At 20.1% G+C, this 24,027-nt stretch overlaps 1 protein-coding gene across 12 annotated transcripts in view; it reads right to left on the bottom strand.

Annotated features, from left to right (window-relative positions):
- Nucleotides 1–1,077: 1,077 nt before the first annotated feature.
- Nucleotides 1,078–24,027, bottom strand: part of LOC127281940 (glucose transporter type 1) — a 59,235-nt gene continuing 36,285 nt past the window's right edge. For 6 of the 12 annotated variants that reach the window (XM_051305938.1, XM_051305940.1, XM_051305937.1 and 3 more), the window contains 4 exons: nucleotides 23,815–23,954; nucleotides 21,421–21,450; nucleotides 10,769–10,866; nucleotides 1,078–3,779 (listed from right to left, as the gene is read on the bottom strand). In XM_051305938.1, the coding sequence (XP_051161895.1) occupies nucleotides 3,676–3,779; nucleotides 10,769–10,866; nucleotides 21,421–21,450; nucleotides 23,815–23,954 (372 nt within the window). In that variant the 3' untranslated portion in view covers nucleotides 1,078–3,675. Of the gene's footprint in view, nucleotides 3,780–7,780; nucleotides 7,929–10,768; nucleotides 10,867–17,384; nucleotides 17,645–21,420; nucleotides 21,451–22,338; nucleotides 22,798–23,253; nucleotides 23,955–24,027 lie in introns of those variants that run through there. The other 6 variants (XR_007843116.1, XM_051305943.1, XM_051305942.1 and 3 more) reach the window with 6 other exon arrangements.

Genomic DNA, 24,027 nt, shown 5'->3' with positions numbered 1-24,027 from the left:
ACAACATAGTGGCGCCATTGGCAAAATATATTATTTTCTAGTAAATATATTATTAACTACCAAACGATTTATTTTGCCAATGTTTTTCTTTTATTGCTCATATATTTATTATGTATATTTTGTTTAATATTTTGTTTTGTAATTTTTCTTATACAATTCAAAAGTAATTTTTCTTTTTTTCAAAATTAAAATTAAATTAAAATTTTTATTAAAAATTCTTTTGTCTTTTAGTTTGTTTTCTTTTTTTAAATTGTATTTTACAATTCATTAAAAATTAAAATTAATGCATGCAAATTTAAAAAATAAAATTAAAATTTTTTACAATTTCAATTTGGAGATTACTAATTTTGTACTTTACCTTTCAGAAATTTGAGTGATTTTGAGCTCATGTCCCGCGATGTTTAGACTAGTTTTTTTTTTCGTTATATAACTGTAGGTAGGGAAATCGGAAAATTTAGGGTTTTTTCGTTTTAAATATAGCTGTAGGTAGGGAAATCGGAAAATTTTTGACGTCCGATGTACATCAAAAATATGTGACAAATATATTTGTCAAAATAACTGGAAAAGGTACCAGTTAAAATTATAATTGATATTTTTATTTTATTGTCCACTATGTTGTTTAATTTTATTTTTTAAATTTGTCTATTGTATTATAAATATTGTTTTTGTTTAATTAATCATTATTTTCAGTTGTTTCACCGTGGTGAGAAAATTTTTTATATTTTCAATTTTATATTAATCATTTATTTTTTCAGCAATTTATTTTAGTTTATTTTTATTATATTTTCAATTTTATATTAATCATTTATTTTTTCAGCAATTTATTTTAGTTTATTTTTATTATATTTTCAATTTTATATTAATCATTTATTTTTTCAGCAATTTATTTTAGTATATTTTTTATTACATTTTTAATTAATTGATATTTATATTTATTATGCATTACTTATATATTATATTTAGTATACTTAGTAATTAATTAAGAAAAAATTTTACAAAAAATCTATAATTAAATAAAAAAGACAAAAAAAAAATGAATAGGAAATTGGAGGGTATTTTAATAAAATTAGCCGGTAATTACTTATACAGTTCTTTTGTTATTATTGATATAAAATGGCAGATGTTCTCCAAAGAAGATCAATTATAAGATGTTATACATTAAATTTTACGACTGATATTTATTTGATACTTAAGAATACATAATCAAGTCGTTTTTTTTTTCCTTTATAACGATGTTTATTACAACTACTGCAGTTCTTCAGTCAGTATTTTTGTTTTTTCTTTCTTTCACATAAATACCGATATAGGCAAATTGTGTGTAGTTGTATTTTTTATTTAAAAAGTTTTGAGCGATCTTCTTTCTTTCTTTTTTTTTACAATAATTTTATATAATTCTACCTATCCAAGATTCGCACGCATTTTTTTTTCTTTTTTACTTTTTTTTTTTTTGGGAATCCCGAATCTAGAAGTTGAAGTTTTATTTTATTCGATTAAAAAGAATTCTGTTGTCACAAAATTTTCTTTCGTTTTCTCGTTTCTTTTTTTTTTTTAGAATTGTATGGTACTTTTCTTTATTTAAAATTTTCCTAAATTCCAACTTATGTACTATTAAATTACATCTCTTAGCAATTTTCGTTAATTAAAAATGCGATTCTCTTTTTAATGAAGAAGTGTTATATCACCTTTATAATGAGAAAATTTTTAGGCGCACAATTGTGTGATTTTTTCTTTTCTTTGTTGTAAAATATGTTATGTACCTAAATATGGGTTCAATTGTCTCAGTGTCTTAAACATTCGTTATTCTTCTATATATGTACCACATTTTTTTTTTTACACTTTTTTCGTTATATATATATATATATATAAATCTCGAGAGGTTTTCTTTGATAATTCCACAATATTGTATAGGAAAATTATTTTTATAGTTTTTCAATTTTTTGAGATGGGATTTTTCTCAATTACATTAAATTATTTAATTGGTCGATTTGTCATCAACTTATTCGCTATATAATTTAAAAATTGTCCCCAAAAAATTGTATTTTTGCTAATTTTTTAACTGACAATAATTCCGTGACAATGATATTTTTTTGTGACGTAAAATATCTATTATTTCGTTCTAATCCCGAATATTGACGAATTTTTTTTTTTTATTGACATTGGAAATTTTGTTTCAAATTTTCTCAAAAATTCACAAAACGACGCATTTTTAAATAGTTATATAAAAAAAAAACTAAATTTTTATTGAATTTTTTTTTTTATAGAGGTGATAAATTTTAATAATCTAGTTCGAGTTTTTTTTTTTAATAAATCTAGGCACAAAGAACTTTCCCGAGAGATTTTTTTTTTTTTTTTTTTCATACATTGAAACTATTCATGACCTTCGAGTGGTAATATATATTTTTTTCAATACTGGTTTGGAATTATGTTAAAAAGAATAGTCGCAGAGATATAAAGTTACAAGTTAGATAATAATTGTTATAGACCTAAAAAACCTTTGAGCATCTGTCGAACAGGTCTTTTTTTTTTTGAAGAGATAAGAGTGCATGATTTTACCCAAATGGTAAACGATACTTACAATTTAGGAAACAGAATAATTAATGTTCCATAAATTGGGAGTACACTGACGGAACATGATTTTCTTTTTCTTTTTTTAAATTAAATCTAGTCTTAAAAAATATTTTTTATATATTGATTTTCGTTTTTAAAAATCTTAACAATTAAATTTTAATTACAATATTATTTTAAAATTGTTTAATTATAATATAAGCCATCCTAACGTTTAGGGGTTGCTTCCGAAAAATCTTACTTTATACGAAAAAAAAAAATTAAAATTTTTTGTTGTTAATTTTTTTTTTTTTTTAAATTAATGCAAAAATGCTAGTTTTTTTTTTTAAGGAAGAGTCCAGCTCCATGTTTCGTCTGTATACGACCTGCTTACGAGACAATTTTTCTAACTAATATTATTTTAGACACAAATATAATTTTCGTGTCCTTTTTCCTTTTTTAGTTTTTCAAACTTAAAAATTTTTTCTTTCCTAGTCATTATATTTTTTATATATATATATATAGATATACATAATTAAACGCTGAATTTGTACAGCACTGCGCGTTGACAGTATTTTCTCAACATTTTCTCTCTCTCTCATACATTAAATTATTTATAATTTGATCATTCATTAATTATATTCCTCATATATTCCTCGATATATCTACAATTTTTGATGTGGAAATTAAAAAGAAAAACAAAATATACACACTATATTTATATATGTGCATACGAGAATTTTTTTTTTTATACGTGTTTTTAGATAAAAAGTCTTTCGAATGCAATATTAGTATTATTAGAATTATAATATGTACTCTTTAAAATCGAATTTAATGTGACACTCTTTGGACAGTAGGCACTGTTTTTTTTTCTAAAAAAAAACACCTAAAGGTCCTTTTTTTTTAATATTCTATACATTGTCTGTCGAAATTCACACTCCATGACGTGTTTTCCGTTGATTTACGACGTAAATTTCGTTTTATAAATGCAGAACAGGCTTTACTACGCTGTATAATTAATTCGTAAAGCTGGTACTCTAAATTGAGGCTGTTTGCATTAAATAGTAATGGCAATGGGTTCGGTGTATTCATTATCATCAGATTCCCAATATTAAGAGGAGTTTCCCATTGTCAGACACCGCTGTTCGGACAGCGTGGCGGGGGAAGCGGGGGCGGTGGCCTCTCGGGTTGAGCGGGTGCGACGGAAGAGCGCTCTGAGCCAGCTGCAAATACAACTGGACAATTTTCTTTTTATTAGTGATTAAAATATTTTTGCTTTTTCTTTTTTTGGTGGGAGGAAAAGGAGTTTTTTTTTTAATATTAGGATAATAAATTCCCTTTTTTTTTGTTTGAAAATTACAATTTTCGCTTCATAAAATTGTCCCCTAAAAATCATTCAGAATTTTTATTTTCATTTTGAAAGAATATTTTATTAGATATACTTATTTTTTATATGAATTTTCACTTTTTTTTTTGAATCAGCATTTGGCAGAATTTTAAACGAATTTTTTACTTTATGGAATTTTTAGTTGCTATTTATTTGGCAGAATTTTTGTTTACTTTTTATTTTTTTTTAAATTTTAATTTAACTGAATTTTAATTTAGCGAAATTTTAATTATTCAAATTTCTTATTTAGCTGAAATTTAATTAATTAAAACTGTAATTTAGCCAAATTTTAATTAATCAAAATTCAGTTGAATAAAAATTGTGCTTCATTAATTAATTAATCATAATTCTCATTTAGCCGAATTTTAATGAATAAAAATTTTTATTTAGCCAAAATTTAATTAATTCAAACTGTAATTTAGCCGAATATAAATTAATCAAAATTCACTTGAATAAAAATTGTGCTTCATTAATTAATTAATCAAAATTCTCATTTAGCTGAATTTTAATGAATCAAAATTCTTATTTAGCCAAAACTTAATTAATTAAAACTGTAATTTAGCCGAATATAAATTAATCAAAATTCTCATTTAGCCGAATTTTAATTAATCAAAATTCTTATTTAGCCGAAGTTTAATTAATTAAAACTGTAATTTAGCCAAATTTTGATTAATCAAAATTCAGTTGAATAAAAATTGTGCTTCATTAATTAATTAATCAAAATTCTCATTTAGTCGAATTTTAATGAATCAAAATTCTTATTTAGCCGAAATTTAATTAATTAAAACTTTAATTTAACCGAATATAAATTAATCAAAATTCTCATTCAGCCGAATTTTAATTAATAAAAAATTAATAATAAAATAATTAAAAATAATTAAAACTGTAATTTAGCCAAATTTTAATTAATCAAAATTCAGTTGAATAAAAATTGTGCTTCATTAAAATTTAATTAAATTAGAATTATGCTTAATTAAATTCGTTTAAATTTGAATTCTAATTAATTACAATGTTGGATAAAGAGAAATTTTGAGAAATAAAAATTCTGCTAAATAAAAAATTCGGTACAGAAAAAAATTTTGTTACGTGAAAAATTTGTTTAAAAAAAAAAATTCTGTTAATGCAAATTCGAAAAATTCAAATTCTGAAAAATAATATCTAATAGAATTCCTAAACATGAAAATTCTAACTAATGATTATTATGAGATAATCATGCGCCCCCAAAATGATATAAATTTTTTCCATTTATTTTTGTAATGAAATTTAAAAATTTTATATTTATTACAGGTTTCTCGTTTCTTTGATTGCAATATTATTTAAAATCCATTAGTTATCAAATTTTTAGTTCATCAAATTGAGATTTAATTTTTTTTTTAAATTTTCATTTTTTTAGTATCTAGGAAAAATTAAAAGAATTTAAATAGTTGAAATATTATTTATTTAAAATAATTAAAATTAAAAGTTTTAGACATACAGAACTTTTTATTTTCTTCACTTTACTGATACTTTAATTGCAAGAATTTAATTTTTTCTGTCTGACTGAAATTACGTTTAACTACTGACATACTTAAAATTATAAGAATTTCAATAGTCTGACTATAACTGACACTTACTACTGATACTAAACGTACAAGAATTTTCACATTTATGTCTCACAAAAAAAATTTTGTACTACTTTTTTCACATTAAAATTTTGTCCGTTAAAAAAAAATATATAAAATTTAGTTAAATAAAAATCTGTTATTTATTTTTTATTTTATTTTTACATAATAAAAATAATAAAAAAAAATAAAATAAAATAAAAAATAATAAAAAACAATAAAAATCTATTAACTGAGACTAATGGATTTTAAAAAAATATTTATAGCCTTTTTTTGGCTTTAATTTCATATAGTTTTTTTGTACAAATATTAACGATATTAAAAATTTACAATATTCTGATTATTTTTTTTATTTAAAAATATTTCTTATTTTTTAAATAAATAAAATTAAATGTAGACTCAATTTTTTTTTTATAATCGAAGAAATGAGAAACTAGAAATTTTCTAACTAAAAACTCAGATGTAGCATATTAAAATGAAGAAATGAAAAAAGAAAGGCAGTGAGGTTGAGGATGTGGAGGACCTTTCATTTTCATTTCTTCATTTTTTTTTTTTTTTTTTTTTTTTTTTTTTTGGAATTGTCCAAGAAATTTTTTCCTTTTTTTTATGCAATTTGAATAAAAATTTATAAATTTTATTATAAAAATAATTTTGAATATAGCAATATATAAAAAAAATAATATTCAGTTGGAAAGGGAACTATGTATAAATTTTGTAATTAGAGAGCAAAAAATTTTCATTTTCAAAGAAGTAATGAAAGAAGGAAGTAAGTGAGGTTGAGGTTATGTGGAGGTCTTTCACTTTCATTTCTTCAAATTTTTTGAAAATTTTTTTCTCATTTTCCGCATCTACAAATTGTTGCTGAATTATTTTCCTATTCGTCAAAATTTCAGCTAATTCGAGTGAATTTGTTTTTAGTATCGAAATTAGGTTTATTATTTTAATTTAAAAATTAAAAATCTTTATCATAGTTAATAAGTTGACATTTTTTTTTTTATAAACACAAAACATGCTACATACCTTGACGTGCTTACAAATTACAAACTTTAGCATACATATATATAAAAAAAATCATTTTTTTTATAATATTGCTTTGATATTACATAATTTATACACTGATAATAAAATTTATTTGAATTTAAATAAATAATCCAAAATTTATTTTATAATTTATAAACATAAATCATAAATACTTGACTATTATATATTAAATAAGTATTTAGATAATAGTCAATTATAATTGTTTATTTAAATCAAATAATATTTTTCAGTGCAATTGTTTAATATTTAAAGAAATATTTTTTTATTTTTTTTATTTACTCTTTTACCAATTTACTCTTTCTTTATTTATAAAACATTTTTTTATTACCTTTTTTTTTTTAAGGACAAATATTAATTTCTATTCTAATATAATTAGGGTAATTTTTCGTTTAAAATTTAATTTAAAAAAAATTCAATTTACTTAATTTAATTAAAATTATTTAATAATAATAATAATTAATAATTGTAATTGAATTAAATTTAATATTGTTTTAATAAAAAAAAATAAACTTTTATTTTAAAAATTAATTATTAAAACTTATTAAATTTGTGAAAAAGATATATTTAAATTAGTCAAGTAATAAAAATTTTTTAAATTAAAAAAATTTTTTAAATTAAAAAAATTTTTAACCAAATATATATACAAAAATAGTCACAGTTGAAAATCACTAATTACATCAAACATACTAATGCTCTAATTGCCTTGGGACATGTAGATTATTCATAACTAATTTAAAGAGAGATGCGTTATATATGCCTTGTTCCTCGTTTTTTTTTTTTTTTTTTTTTTTTTTTTTTTTTGCTAAATAGAAATCAGAGAATTTTAATTTAGAAAAAATTCCTTTCTTCATTTTGTTTTATTCATGATTTTTAAAATTCAGTTTTCTTCTATTTTCTCCTCGTTCACCTCTTCCTTATTTTTTGAGATAAAATTTATTTAATCCATATATAAAATTAGCTAGTTTTATTTTTTAATTAATTTTTCAATTTTCAATGTTTTTTTTCTCCATTTTTGATCTAAATCAAAAATCATTAAAAAATTGAAGAAATAATTAATTTTTTCTTTTATAGGAATTTTTTCTTAGTAAAAAAAAATATATATATATATTCTCTACGTTTCATACAATCATTTATATTACCTTAAAAAAAATTCAAATCCTACTTGCCAAAAAATAAATCAATAAATGATTAGCATTATACAGCTTACATTTGAGAAACTTGCAGACTTGCAGTAAAGCGTTTTTTTAGACATTATTACACACATCAAGGCAGACGATTATATTTAGCGATTCGTATTGTAGCCACTGGTAAATGTAACAGGTACTGTAAGAGTCGTGATCAGTAGTTGTTGGTATCTATAATTAAAAGAAAAGAAAGAAGTATACATAAACTAAAATATTGTTTTTTGTACTGTCTCAAACATTTTTCCCCCACTTTTTTTTTGTTTTTTTTTTTTTTTTTTGCTATGTGTGTATGTACATTGTGAAAATTGCTTCACATTATTATACAATTTTGGTGCGTGCTGAAATTCCCTTTTTCTTCTTTTCCCAAAATTTGCCATTCATTTAATTGCGATGATATAATTATTATAATCGTAGCTGTGTGATGTCATCAGTGAGCTTAGATTTTTTTTTTAGTAAACTTCAATATATAAGTGAAACTAAAAAAATTTTTTTCGTTTTGTGCAGTAATGTGTTTTAAGAAGATTAGTACTTGACTTTTATTAACGATTTAATTTAAAAAATTAATTTTAATTTATCTACTTTTTTTTAAATATAAAATTGTAAATTTTTTTTTCATACGAAGAAATAAAAGGAGGAAGTAAGTGAGGTTGAGGATGTGGAGGTCTTCCACTTTTATTTCATTAAATTTTTTTTCATATAATTTCGTTTCCAATTTAAAATATAATTTTAACTATAAATTAAAATTTTACTTTTTGTAAATTATTTTTTATATTGTAATTATAAAATTATGTTAAATTTTCATTATTAATAATTATGAAAATTATTATTAATTTTATTATTATTATTTTTTTTATTATTATTATATTATATTATTAATTATATTGAAAATCAATATAACTTGTATTTCTTTTCAATATTTATAATTTTTTCTCTAATTTTAAAAATATTCATTTAATAATTAATATTTTTATACAATGTCAAGTCCTCTTCTTCTATATAATTGTTGAAAAATGATTTAAATAAGTGCAAAGTTAGTGTAAATTAGGTATTTTTTTCATGCAATTGAATGTCATTAAATAGTCAGTCCTGTTTTCAAATTTATTTTCTAAAAATAAATAAATAATTAAATTCATCAATAAAAATATAAATAAAAGCAAATTAATAAAAAAAAACCTAATAAATCTATTTTTGAAATTTTTTATTAAATACGATTTTTATAAAGAATTTATTATGCATTGAAATCGTGCTAATAATTTTCAAAAATCCATTTATTAGATTTTTTTAAATTGCTCTTTAAATATTTTTTGGTGATATTTGGTTTTTAAAATTTTAATAATTAATTTTAATTTTAATAATTTTATTTTAATATTTACCTTCGTTGATTAATTTTAAATTCTATTTTTTTTTTAAAAAAATTTTTGTCTTCTGTCGAGGCGTTTACAAAAATTAGCGAAAAAATTATATTCTACAAGCGACTACAAAAAAATAAAATAAAAATTTACTAATTCTTTGTAAATTTTATCTATAGACTATAGAAATAGTAAATATTCTTATATTTAAATATATAAATAGGGACTTGATGTCAGGCAACCTTTCATAATAGATAGTCGAGTAAAAGAGCTACATCCCGACGCTGTATGGCAAACCCTGACCTTTTTTTTTTTTTTTTTTTTTTTTTTTTAATAATTTTCACGTTAAAAATTTATCAAAAACCGATATACTTTCTTTGACCAAATCGCTTTTTTCTTCAAGATATATAATTACATATAATTATCGTGAATGAAAAATTGTACGTTATCGAAAGAAAAAGAAATTTTTGTTTATGAATAACAATTCTTTCTTGTCAAAGAAGAATAACGATTTAAAGAATATTTATTTATTCATATTTTTCTATATTTAAAAAAATTGTTTTTAATATCAAGTCTAATTTAATTCGCAAACAATATTTTTTTTACAATGAAAAATCTTTTTTATTTAATAAAAATGCAGATCAAATTTAATAAATTTTTTGCCATTGAATTTTTTTTTTCAAACAAATTGGGCCAATTTTTTTTTATTCAACAAAATTTGCTAAAATTATTGACAAATACTAAAAAAAAACACACTAACGCTCTTGTTAATTACACACGATAAAATATTAATGGAAAATAATAAATTTGCATATTGATATATTTATAATAATAAAAAATCACATTTTTACTTTTGACTCACAAGCTTTCTTCAAATCGTGCTTCGACTGACAATACTTTTGAAAAATCGAATTAAAAAAAAAAAAAAAATAAAAATAAATATATATGTCATACGTACAAATGAAACTACACTTTACAAAATTTACAAATTTATACAAATTTACAAACATACAGAAAGTAATAATTGGTGGCATGCAAATTGTGTTTGAATACTCGTAATCTACTTTAATCGATTCCTCGGACTTTTTTATTATATTATATATTTTTTTATAATTTTTTTTACTATATTTTTTTATCTATGAAAATAGTTACATTTACGTCTTTTTAAATATTAAAAACAAAATTTTTTTATATTATTTTTTTTGTATAGAAAATTAAAAAAAAACAGTTTTATTTTTTTGAAGCACGGAAAAAAAGATTTACCTAGAACAGCGAAACGTTTCACTGTATTAGCAAAAAAAATTATTTGTTTCAGTTAAATCTTTCGCTATTCTAATGAAACCTTTCCCTGTTTCAGATAAATATTTTTTTTCTATGAGGGGTAATTTTTTTAATTATTATAATTTAATAATATTTTCTATATTATTTTATATTAATAATAAAATAGTTAATATATAAATAATTGTAGAGGTTCTAATAGTATTTTTAATTAAAAGATTTTTTAATTATTTTTTTATGAGGGGAAAATTTATAAATAAATAAAAAAAAAAAATTATAAAAGTTCGAGGAATCGCTCGCGGTATATGTACAGTATATATATATATATAGATATTATATAGGTGAATGATGAAAAGTGATTTCGGTCATTTTGGCGGGCCTTACATGAATCAGGATGTGGCTTCTCCTCGGCCACCATCAGGGCTGCGCTCTCTGCTGGTGGTATGTGTCCCTCTAACGCATTCACACAGTTTAGCATGCTCCTGTAAAATATCACGCGAGACTTTTCCAAAGAATTCATTTTTTTAAAAAAAATATTGTCCTCTCTTTTTTTTTCTCATTTCTCCCTCACTTATTTGATATAAACTATATCCGTTGACTTTCTTCCTTTTTAGACTCACATCACATATTAATTACATTAATATATGCAATTTTTTTTTTAAATAAAAATTTTGAAATTATAATTGAAAATCAAAAATTTGTTAGGAAAAATAATGGTAAAAAAAATTATAAAAAGAGACAGAAAATTAATTTCGAAATATTTTTTTTTTCATTTTTTGATTCGTTAATTATCATCGGCATGAAGTGTTTTTTATGTTTATAATTTTGCAATATGGTACTGATTGCATGATTTCATTTGAATTAATTCGCGGTCCCAGACGAATATTTACTTTGATGGAATTAAAATAATTCTCGAAATTTTTTGCACAATTTTTCGTTTTTTTTTTTTTTTTTACATAGAGAAAATAGTTTTTGTTAATTTAAAGAAATTAGTTTCGTTTCATTTAAAGAAAAATTTTCTTTGAAACAAGAAGAATTTTTCTTTGAATTAAAGAATTTTGTTCTTTTAATCAAAGAAATTCTAAAATTGATAAATATTTATTTTTTATGTAATTAAAAATAAGTATTTTTTTTTATAGAAATAAATTTTGTTTATTGAATCAAAGAAAAATTTACTTTAAAAAAGACAAAGAAAATGATTTCTTTGAATTAAGAAAACTTTTTTTTTTGTAAATTTACCTTGAAAAAAATTTGGGGAATTTTTTTTCCAGTATATATGCAAATTAAAATAAAAATAATTATACAGAAACGATAGATATAGGCATTCCTTTCGAACAGAATATATATTTTAGAAGAATTCATAGATGTATATATGTACATATATTTATATAATATATTCGACAATATTTACACGCAATTCTTTTTTTTTTTTTTTTTTTTGACTCTCATAATAGAACTGTCCTTTTACAGCATTTTTAAACTAACTATGCTTGCGTTTGTCGTTTTTGTAAAAGGTTTTTTTTTTTAGGCACGTTCTATCACTCATCATTTCCTCTAGTACCTTTGCGCAAAACTTTCATACCTTTTTTTTCACATCAGAAACATTCATATTTTAATTTATTAATTATAACGGAATAACGTCAAATTTATTCCGTTAATTTCATTTTTGATATATTCGATTATATTTATATAATACATCAAAATGTATTTTCTTTTTTTTTTTCATTTTTCTTTAACGAAGAAAAATAAAATGAATGAAATAATGTTGAGCACCTCTAATTGAAAAATGTTTTTTTTTTCATACGGGCATATAATTTTAATATTTAAAAATAATATAAAAAGTATGAAGTACGCCTATGCATTTCACAGTTTCTATTTTTTTTTTTTTGCGAAAAAATTTTCTAATCTACATAATTTTTTTTATTTATTTATATGCATAAGAAACATTTTTTTTTTATATATTCATTTTCACGCGGGGGAGGTAACGCATCAAAAATTGATTTTCGTTTTTTGTGAATTAACCATTGAATTAATATCTGCGCAAATTGTGTGAATATATCTTAATTGAAAATTATTAATTAATCTCAGTATTATACATATATTTATATATTAATTATTAATAATGGATGCCATACAAATGAGGCAAATAATCCTCATATATATAAGGCCTTTTTCTATATAGATAATTGATTAATAGTACTTCATTTTTTTTTTCGCGAATATTATGATTCTCAATGACAATTTCATAATTCGTTATTCGTTCTTTTTTTCAAAAAAAAATTGATTCAAATTTTTAACAAATGTTTAGTTACATTAAATAATAATTGAATCAGTAAATTCGATTGTAGCCAATTTTTCACAAAAATAATCGATTTTGAATTTAATCTATATATTTGATTTAAATAAAAATTATTTGATACAAGTAAATATTTATTGGAATCATAATTTTTTTCAGTTTACGTTTAATGATAGCACAACTCTATTATTATGATAATTATTATTATTTTTAGTATTAATTATTATTATTATTATTATTATTATTATTATTATTATTATTATTATTATTATTTTAGAGAAATGAACAAGCTGGCCGAATGAAATGTTAATTTCTCTCTATTATTTTGAAAATTGGATTTGATTTTAATTCAATGGCCCTTTCACTTTGATCACAAATTACATTTAATATTTTGGGGCTTTTATAGTGAAAGTTGAAATCTTATGCATTTAATTGACGACATTGTGTTTATACAGCTTTTACAATTGTCATTGCCGGAACCAGGAACTTAATATATTTATAAGAATAATATTTTTTAATTTTCGTTTAACTATTTAATATAAAACAATGAATTAAAAAAGTTTTCAAAAGAAATTGTTTCTTTATTTATTGTTATAAAATTTTATTTTTATAACTATTATAAAAAATTATCATAGTTTAAAAAAAAGTATTAAATTGTTTACGTAATTAAATGTTATTTAAAAGTAGTCCGACTTAAAAATAACTTTTTTTTTTTGACTTAAAACTACTCGTTTAAGTTAATTTTTGGTCTTAAAGGAATTTTTTTAATTTCTTAAATTCATAATTTGATATTTGGACTAAATGTTTTCAGTCAAAAATGGCTTAAAATTAGAATTATTATTTTTTTAATATATAGTGCAGGAAATATTTTTCTATGTTGTTATATTTATAAATTTAAAAATATTTGAATTTTTTTTAAAAAAAAACAAAAAGTGACAATTTCTTTCTCTTAATTTTTTTAAGATTTCCTAAACACAATGTCATTTGAATAATAATCGATTAATTCAAATAAATTCTTTTACATATTTATAACACAGTTTTCAATGCATATTCCAGTGGGTAAAAAAAAAATTATTTTTTCGAAAAATAAATAAATAAATTAAACTAAAAATAATTGCAAAAAAATAAAATGTAATTGTAAATACTATTAATAAATATAAAAAAAACAGATTAAAAACGAAAATTTGTCAATTAGCCAAACTAGTAAAAAATGTAAAATAATTCAGTAATTTAATTTTTTAAAATAGTTTGGCTAATTTAAATTTTTAGTGTACTTTTATATTTCTTACTAATATGTTTTTTATAATTATTTTTGTTTATTTTTTCTCATTAATTTAATTTTTGAATTACTAAATAAATGTAAATTTTTGGAATTTCATTTATATTTGAATTTTTTTGTTTGCAAATTATTATTTTTTTTTTTTTTACTTTTACCCACTGGATTATTAAAATCATTCCCATATAAAATTGAGTAAAATATTTAAATATATATATATATATATTACACATACACATACTACTTTTAGAATCTACATTTTACGCGTACAAAGATATTACATAATATATTACGTACAATTTTGATAATACAGTGACAATACAATATTTTGAAAAACAATATACAATACAATTTTGAAAAATCAATTAATGCATATAAAACATGCGTAAAAAAATAATAGAAAAAAAAATGTAATTTTTTTTTTTATATTTATTATTTCGAGACAATATTTCACATAATGCTTATATATTTATATATATATAATTTTATTATTTTACATAGTGTACTTAATTTCAAAAATTTTAAACTCTTTTTGATTATCGTTGATTTTTAAATTTTTTGAAAGAATTATACTATAAAATAAAGATTATTAAGATAAAAAATAAAAATTTTCATTTTTATTATTTATTAATTGAATAAATATGGAAGAATGTGTTACTTTGAGAATTTTTACTATTACCTATCAGAAAATATTGAAATTTAAAATAATTTCAAAATACATTTTATCTTAAAATTTAGTTTTTACTTTTTTTTAATGCTACGCAAAGTAAATTCTCGTTATGTAACACGATTTTTCCGTGAAAAAAAAATTATCTTGATTTTCACGGCGTGTAAAAATTGGTACCGGCATTGACAATCAATATATATATTTTTCTTTTTTTTAAAGCTAAGTCACATGTTATTTTTAACCGATTTATGACATAGTATTTCGTAAAAATACGTTATTTATATATTATTCGTTAGACCTTCATTAAAACTTCTATTTACATATTTGATAATCTTATCAAAATCTACAATGGGTGAGATTCATTATTATTTTGAAAATTGCAAGCAAAAAGGAAGTCATTTTGTTTTTTATATATATATAATATAATGAGCTGTTATTTTTTTTCGTACATAAAAAAGTTAAAATGGAAAAAACGATTATTTTTTATTTTTATTGTATAAAGCGCATCAATAAATTGTCAGTTTTAATTATATAGACGTTATATTATATATAAAAGATTTGATTTTTATTAAACGATCAGAAAATTGGCAGTTTTTTTTTCAATTTCTTAATGCTTATATAAATATTTTTTTTGGAACATAAAAAAATGTTGATAAAATTTTAAAATAATATTTTTGATAATATTTTCTGATTTTGAAAAATATTTTTATAAAAGAAAAAAAAAGTTGAGCTTTCGCTATGTGAAATCAATTTTTAAAATTATTTTTTAAGCTCAAAGTAAAAATAGATAATAAATTTGTGAAATAACGAATTAAAATATTTTAATTAATTTATCTATTTTTTTCATATTTTTTTATTTTTTTAATATAATAATAATATAGACGGGCAAGTATTTATAATAATAGTATTTTTTATTATTACACGAAAAAAAATCTTTATCTGAAATAACGATAACTTTTCGTGAAACAGCGATAATTTTCTCTAGACTAGCGAAAACATTTGCTGTTTTAGTGAAATTTATATCGCTGTTGCAGGTGAAGATTTTTTTTTGTGTATTTTAATACTTTTTTTTATTGTTTTAGATTTAAAAAAAATTTATTTAAATAATAATCTAACACAAAATAAGTTATTAACATTTTTTCTAAATAGAAAAATTATAATTTTATTTTTCATTCTTTTTTTGTTGAAAAATTTTTATTATATATTTTTACTATGAGCCTCTCATTTTTTATAATTAAAATTTGCTTTTAATTTTAATTGTAAATAATTTTGTTGCCCAGAATAATTACAATATTAATGAAAAAATTCTTGGTCAGAGAGGGCAAAAAAAAATAAACGAGTTTTTTTTTTTTTTTTTTGCAAATTTTGTACAGTTGTCACGAATAATATAAAAAATAATATTCGGAAGTGCTTATTATATTTAATAAAATAATCATAATAATAATAATAATAATAATAATAATAATAATAATGATAAATAATTAAAATAATATAAAACAAAAATTTATGATTGTGATAAAAATAATAAAAAAAAAATATTAATAATTAATAAATATATATATAATAATATATTTATCGCAACGTGTGCAATATTAATTTTTTTTTTACGGTGATGCCACATTATTTTCACGCACACAGACATGCATGCATGCATTCTCACTCATACGCATCACCCACTAAAAATCAGAGTTTGAGATCGTAGGCATACTTTATTTCGAACTATTTTTCCTAAGTGTTATTATATTAATTCAATTAACATACTTCGTTTTTTTTTTTTTTTTTTTTTTATCGAAAGTACAATCAGAATTATTTCTCGTATTTTTTTTTTTTTTTTGCAGTCTAGAAAGCTTTGAAAAAAACCTACAATTATTCTTTTGAATAAATATAGGCGATAAATTTTTTGTATCCTGCATATATTTTGGTTTTTCCTCGTAATTTTTTTATTTCTCTATTTATTTTTTGACAACTAGTACTACTGATGAGAATTTTTTTTTTTTTTTTCTTTTTAGAAATTAGTCGATTATTTTATAACGATAATAATTATTCATAATTTGATAATCGTTATTTTTATTTTATTATTTTGTTTGTTGAACAAAAATTCGGAAATCTTATTTTTTAATGAAAATCTTTGAATATAGTTGGGAATATTCATTTTTCGTGTCTGATTGAACTCATATAAACATTCAAGAAAAATTTCTATTTAATTCGTTAAAAAATAAAAAAATTCCAAAAATGAATTTTCTAAAGAATTTTGTAAAAAAAAAATTAATTATATTAAAAAAAAAAACAATTTTTATCTGTAATTTTTATATTTTAAAAAATATTTTGTTTTTTTGCGATATTAAATATTTTTATAATAAAAAATTATCTTTTTGATAATTTGATTTTTACTAAAAAAAAAGGAAATAAATTTTTTTTTATTTGTACCAAAGAATTTTTAGTTAATTTTTTTTCTGTATCTATTTTCTAAATTTTGAATTAATTTTAGTAGTTTATTTTAAATATAACAATTTTTTCTCGGAGGTAATTTTTTTTTTTTTTAATGAATTTATTGAATCTTTTCTTGTAATGTCAATAAGAGAAAAGTTATAGTGAGAGTACGTTAAGTCACATCAGTTTTTATTTTTTTGTTTTATTTTTTAATATATTGAACTATTTTTATTTTACTACGAATATAGGATATAGTTAAATATAAAATTCCGTCAACTCTTTTTTTTCTCTTGGTATAATAATAATAATATTATTTTTTTTTTTTTATTAAACCGATTCGATATCTTTAATTTTTTGTATCTTGAGTTTAATTATATATCAATAAATCGACGTGTGTGCCGTATATTTATATATAGGAATTGAACGCCGTTTATATTATATATATATATATAAATTTTTCTCGCAGTTAAAACTGTTTTCTAACTAAAGAAAAAAATAAATTACGATTTATCGTTAGGTTGGGTATGGTTGGCAGTGTTGACGTCAGATAGGACGGTCTCCCTGCTAGAGTTTGTGGTGAGCTCTTCTTCCCTGCAATATAACAATGTTACTTGGCCATCACGCCTCCTCATTTTTAGCTTCAATTTTTTTTTCCAAAAGTTATTTCCCTGTTCTTTTTTTTCTATATTTTTATTTATTATTTCAAAAAATGTAAGAGCTCCATTATCTGTATTTAATATTGTTATGTTGCAATAACGATTATTTTTTAAAAATTTAATTTCATTTAAATCAAATTCTGAATCGAAATTAAATTTGGTATATAAAATTGAGTTCTGAATATTGAAATTAAATTTTTTATTAAAATTGAATTCTAAATTATAATTAAATTCTGAATTAAATTATCAAAGTAGAATAAATAATTTGTTTTCAATAAAAAATTTGATAGATTTACATATACAAATTAGATAAAATTTACTGAATTAATTGTCTAATATTTTCCTCTTTTTTTATTTTATTTCTTTGTTTTTACTTTTTTACGTTATGTTTTTATTATTTTTTTATTTTACTTTTTTTTATATTTTAATTACCAAGAGGCAGAATTATAATTAAACTACTCTCTAAATCTGAATTAGTAAAAATGTTTACTAATTTAAATTAGTGACACACTTTTTACTGTAGAATTAGTTAAATTTTACTAATTGTTAGTAAAAGTTACTAATAATTAGTAAAATTTTACTAATTCAGAAGCAAAAAGTAAGTCACTAATTCAAATTAGTTAAAATTTTTACTAATTTAGATTTAGAGAGTACATAATTGGCTCGAAATTTAGTAAATTATTTACTAAATAAATTTTTAGTCAAATAAAATGTATAATTTATAATTCTAAACATTTTTTGAAAGTAAAAATTAAATGATTTTTTAATGAAAAAATTGTAATATTTGTAGTAAAATTTTATAATTTTACAGCACATTTGGGTTAAAATTTATTGAGTAAATAATTTAGTAAATTTTTAGCTAATTTGAATTAGTGATGGCTGATTTATTTTATTTTTTTTTTTTTAGTTTAATTTATTTTTTTTTAAATATTAAAATCGTAATCTGCTACCTAATTTGTACATGTCTTAAAATTCAAATGAAATAAATTAAATTTGTAAAAAAAATGAATTTAATTATAATTCGTGTAAATTTAATTGATTTTTAATTAAATGTTAAATTTTTTTTCAATTAAATTCCATATCGAACAGATTAAAATTTTAATTGTATTTCCATTTGTTTTTTTTTTTTTTTTTTTTTTTTGTTCAAATAAGAGAAATTCAGAAAATGAGAATACACAAAAATGAAATTAAAATATAAAATGTATAAAATTAAAAATACAGTCGTGAATTTGTATTTGTGTACATATAGGGTGAACACAGAATGAAATATTAATTCTAAAATATTTCTATATAGTGTCGTCCCTGAAAAATTAATTTTACGTCTATGAAAAAAAAGACGAAAATATTTTTCATCACATGTTTTAAATCTTCCCCCTCCCCCTCCTAAATAAAGGGCCTTGATAAAAACTACCTGAATGTTTCGGGAAAATACCTAAAAGACAAACTCTAAGGAGTAGTCTAAGAAATTTATATATTATGTATAACACACTAACATTATTTAAACAAATACAAATTTAGTATCAACGGATACCATAAAAAATATATATATGTATAACAAAACATCATAGAAAGCAACAAGAAAACATTCAGGATCTAACATAGTTTGTTACTTAATATTATATATGATTTGTAATTATTTTTTTTTTTTTATTTCTATTGTAACACGAATAACAATTATTGAACGGTAATTTAAGCACTAACATGCACTCGCAAAAATGGCGAATAATGATCTTGTCGTTTAAAAAACATGATTGACTGATTCTCAGAATTGTTCTGTTGTTTTTTTTATTTATTTATTTATTTATCGAAGTTATATTAATTATTTATATAAAACACTTGTATATTAATAGAACAAAACCGAGCATGCCTTTCGATTCGAAACTCCAATAATTATTTTTTTTTATATATATATATATATATATGAAACATTAATCGGGGCTTTTATGTTTTATTAAGACAATTAATTTTATATATGAATGAAATTAATGAAATCCCATACATAATAGCCCTGAATTTTGTAGAAACTGTGAAATGTATTTGGCTACAGCAGAAGAAATGTAAATCAGGTTGTTTTAGAGGTACACAGCATCAGAGTAAAATATTCATGCATGTTTTCAGACCATATTTTGGCTTATGTATGTATATATATATAAATGTAGACTTGACTAATATGCAAAAGAGGATTTCGGTTTAACTCGAAAACATGTATTTAGAACATGCTGAGTTATGTCAAATTCGATGCAAAAGCAGAATTTTCCCTATATATACATAGGTATATTTATATATATATATATATATATATATATATATATATATATATATATATATATATATAACTGTGAATAGTCTGTTTGACATCAGAAATTACTTTTCGTACAGTTTAGAGTTGTGAATGTGTTGCTATTTAGAAATTGTATATCCTTATCATGTTTATTAGTTATAATATAATACCAACTTTTAAAATTTCTTCGAATTTTTTCTCATTTTTTTTTTTTTTGTTAATAATAAATTATAATTAAAAAATAATTGAACAGTCAAAATAAAAAGTAGTTCATTTTTTTTATTTAATTAAATAAAATTAATTTTTATTAAAAAATTTTTTGCCATAATTTTATTTTTAACATTTTGAATCATTTGAATGAAGATTAAAATTTTCTCACAGTTAGATTGTTACAAAAATCGTTTTCTGTTAGAAAATTGTAATTTTCATTAAAATCCTACTTTTAATGATTCAAAATTTAAAAAAATTATATTATTTACCGAAATAATTTTTTAATTTTTCCTTTTTTTATTTAAAAAAATCAAAAATATATGAACTTGGACTAATTTTTGTTTCGATTGTTTGTCTTATTCTTTCTTAAATACTTTTCTTCTTGTGTTGTTTTAAAGTAAAAAAAAATTACACTAATTTTGTAATCGCTAATTAATTTACTGTTTGATTAATTTTTAATTCGAAATTAATCAAATTGATTGTAATTTAATATGCTGGAATTTTTTTTTTCTATTTATTCATTAATTAATCTGTTGAACTAATTAATTTAACTTTCAAATTAATTAAAATTTTTTAATTCATTTTGATTTTTGAATTAATTTAATAAATTGAATGATATTATTAAATTTTTTTAATAATTAATATGTGAAAGTCGCAAAGGAATTTATAAAAGAAGCAAATTTTCCAGGTCGAATTAGTTTATTGGAAATTCTTCTGATGTCATGAAATTAGTACCGTTGCAATTTTGTTTACTAAAGTTTAATAGCTGAAAAGGATATTAGAATTATTTTTAAGGTAAAAATTATATGTGGTAATTTAAAATTCTTTAAAAATTGAAATTTTAATTTATATTTTATCACTAAAATAATTTGAATAAATTTAATATAGAAAAATGTAAATAATTTGTTTAGTTAATTTAATGGACAGTCAAATGTAGTCAATGTTTATATTTTCTTATTTTTAATTTTTTCCTTATTATTAAATTGTGTTTAATAATTAGTTTTGCAATTTATAATATAATAATTAGAAATTAAATTTTTTTTGTTAAAAAATACCTTTGATTGCGTTAATTATACACCTTAAAAATAATTCTTTTTTTATTTGCTAATCGGATTAGTTGACGATTTAGAAAAACCTAGTCATGCAAAAGACGAATCAGAAAAATCTTATGCAACTGTTGCAAGACCATTTTCAAAACAATAAATCTTTTTTGAACTTACCCATAAAGTCTACTATCCCGCAAACTGCTCCTATTCGAGAAAATAGAGAATTAGTAATAAATTTGATAATATTAAAAAATTATTATTAATTAATTGATGAAAATTATTTTTTAAATAAATAAAATAAATTAATTGAATAATCAAACAATTAAAAATTAAATTAAATAAAAATAATTAAAATATGTTATAATAATGATCAATTATCACATAATTATTAAAATTATAAAAAAAAAATATTAACGAAATAAATGATTAAATAACAATAAACTCACGGATAATTAACATTTCATGCAGATTTATATAACTGAAAAAAAACCAATAATACTTACGAGGAATAATTGTAAATGCAAACAGAGGATTAAGTATAATAAAGAAAACAAAAGATAATGAATCAATATAGTCATTTATTTATAATATTACATAAGAAATTATATGTGAGATTAAATAACCTATAAATATGTAAAAACAACAAAAAAAATTTAACATGAATTCTATAACCATTTACTGCACAACTGTTTATTTTTAAAAAAAAAAATTATAAATTTTATATATAATCTAACGAAATAACATAAAATATACTTTCCATAAAAAAAATTGATATATAAAAAAAGTTTTTACAATGGATTTTGCAATTAAATTTTTAATTATTTTTTGTTTTTATATTATATATTTTATGTACATAAATTCATGAGCCTTTTTATGCCAAATCCATTGTCAGACGTTTTATATATTATTTAAAAGTTATACAAATTCATGCATTAAACACTAAATAATTATATATAATATTATTTTCTACTATCACTCAATTTAAATTCTGTAAATATCAACTAAAGTGTTAGCATCAAATTAAAACTTATTTACATACATATAAAATAAAATAAAATTATTAAAAAAAAAAAAAACTATAATTATAAACAATAAATCCAAAAAACTTCTGACAAAAAATTCATTTTTTTTACAATTTTTTTTTTTATAATCGTTTTGAGCAGTGGATCAAAAAGTGGATTATTAATTAAAAACCTTCTTAATACATAATATATTAAACACGTAATTTAAATCACAATAATAACATTTTGTAAAAAAAAATGGAATACTTTTTTCTTTAAAATCTCATCAAAACTCAACTGCAAAATAATCGTCAATTTTTCTGAATAACAAATAGAATAAATGATTATTTAAATATAGAAGTGTCGATTCTCATTTTGTTACAGTTCAGTTAATATTTAATTGGAGCACAAAATGTGCAGTCTTGTATTTATAAATCTGGCAATGCTTCACAAATGAATAATATATATATATATTTTTTTAAATTGATTTCTTATACAAATTGAGAAGTTCTTTTCAATTCATCGTCCAATAGTTGAATAATCAACGATCCTAGCAATAAACACAAATTATAATCTCATTTGGTATTTTTGTGTAAAGCAATAAAAAAAAAATGAAGATACATGTTAATTAAAACTTACTTTTTTTTTAATTTAATAATTTTTCTAAAGAAATGAAAATAATTTGTATTGTAAATTTATTGAAAGTAAAAAAAAAAAGAAGAAAATATTTCAATTTTTTCTTTTGTAATGTAAAATTTTAGTATATTAAAAAAAATTAATTTTATTTTCCATTTCATTCAAATGATAATTTAAAAAAATTAATTAGTAATTAATTAAATAATTTTTTTTATAGAAAAGTGTAACTTTTTAATAGAGATAATTTTATCAAAGTTAAGAAAAAAATAATTATTTTACATATAAAACATATATCTTCATTTTATATAATATCATTGTATTCATGTACTAAAGGAAATGCCCTTATTTTTTGATTTTATAAAACAAAAGAATTTCTCAGATATTTTCGAATTTAATTATAGAAAAAAAAAATTTGTGCTTTTTTCTAAATTTTATTCTATTTTTACTTTAACATTAGTTGATTTTTTAGTATAGTGGAATATATATTTATATATATATAATTTAATATACTAATATTTTTTTTAATTATAACAAAAAATTATTTATTATAATAAAATTGGACGGAATCACTGCAAATATTGAATGTTGTCAGTAATAGGTGTAAAATTTTTGTTTGCTTTTTTTGGATTAAAAAATAATTTTTTCTATTTTAAAAAATGAAACATTGAGTCAATTAGCGATTTTCATGCGAAAAATAATTAAAATATTTCGAATTTTGTTTGTGTGCGTGTCAATTTTTTGTTGGCAGGTTTTTTTTGGGGGGATTGTTTTTTTTCCAACACATGCAAGTCAAAAAAAAATTTTGATAATTTTTTTTTACAGTAAAACAGATTTTAATATTATTATAAAAAATCCCTATGGGACAACTGCCTTGTTACTGTATGATGAATTAGGTGTGTATTTGATTTTTGGTTCTTTTTTGTAAACATACCTGCCATTATTGTGCCTGAATAATGCTAAAATTTCTTCGAATGTCTTATTTTTCGTTTCCGGGACTTTTTTATATGTAAAGATCCAAAAGATGGCTAGAAATGCACTAAACGGCAGGAACGTGTAGTTTTCAAGAGCACTCTGTAAAAGAAACATAAAATTATTATGATAAAACATCAATTCAGAATGAAGTGGAAAAAAATTAATTATAAAA

This window comes from Leptopilina boulardi, unplaced genomic scaffold, assembly GCF_019393585.1.
Source record: "Leptopilina boulardi isolate dan_hultmark-lab unplaced genomic scaffold, ZJU_Lbou_2.1 LbouV2_278, whole genome shotgun sequence".
Taxonomy (NCBI): domain Eukaryota; kingdom Metazoa; phylum Arthropoda; class Insecta; order Hymenoptera; family Figitidae; genus Leptopilina; species Leptopilina boulardi.
This window is presented reverse-complemented; position numbering and strand designations above follow the sequence as displayed.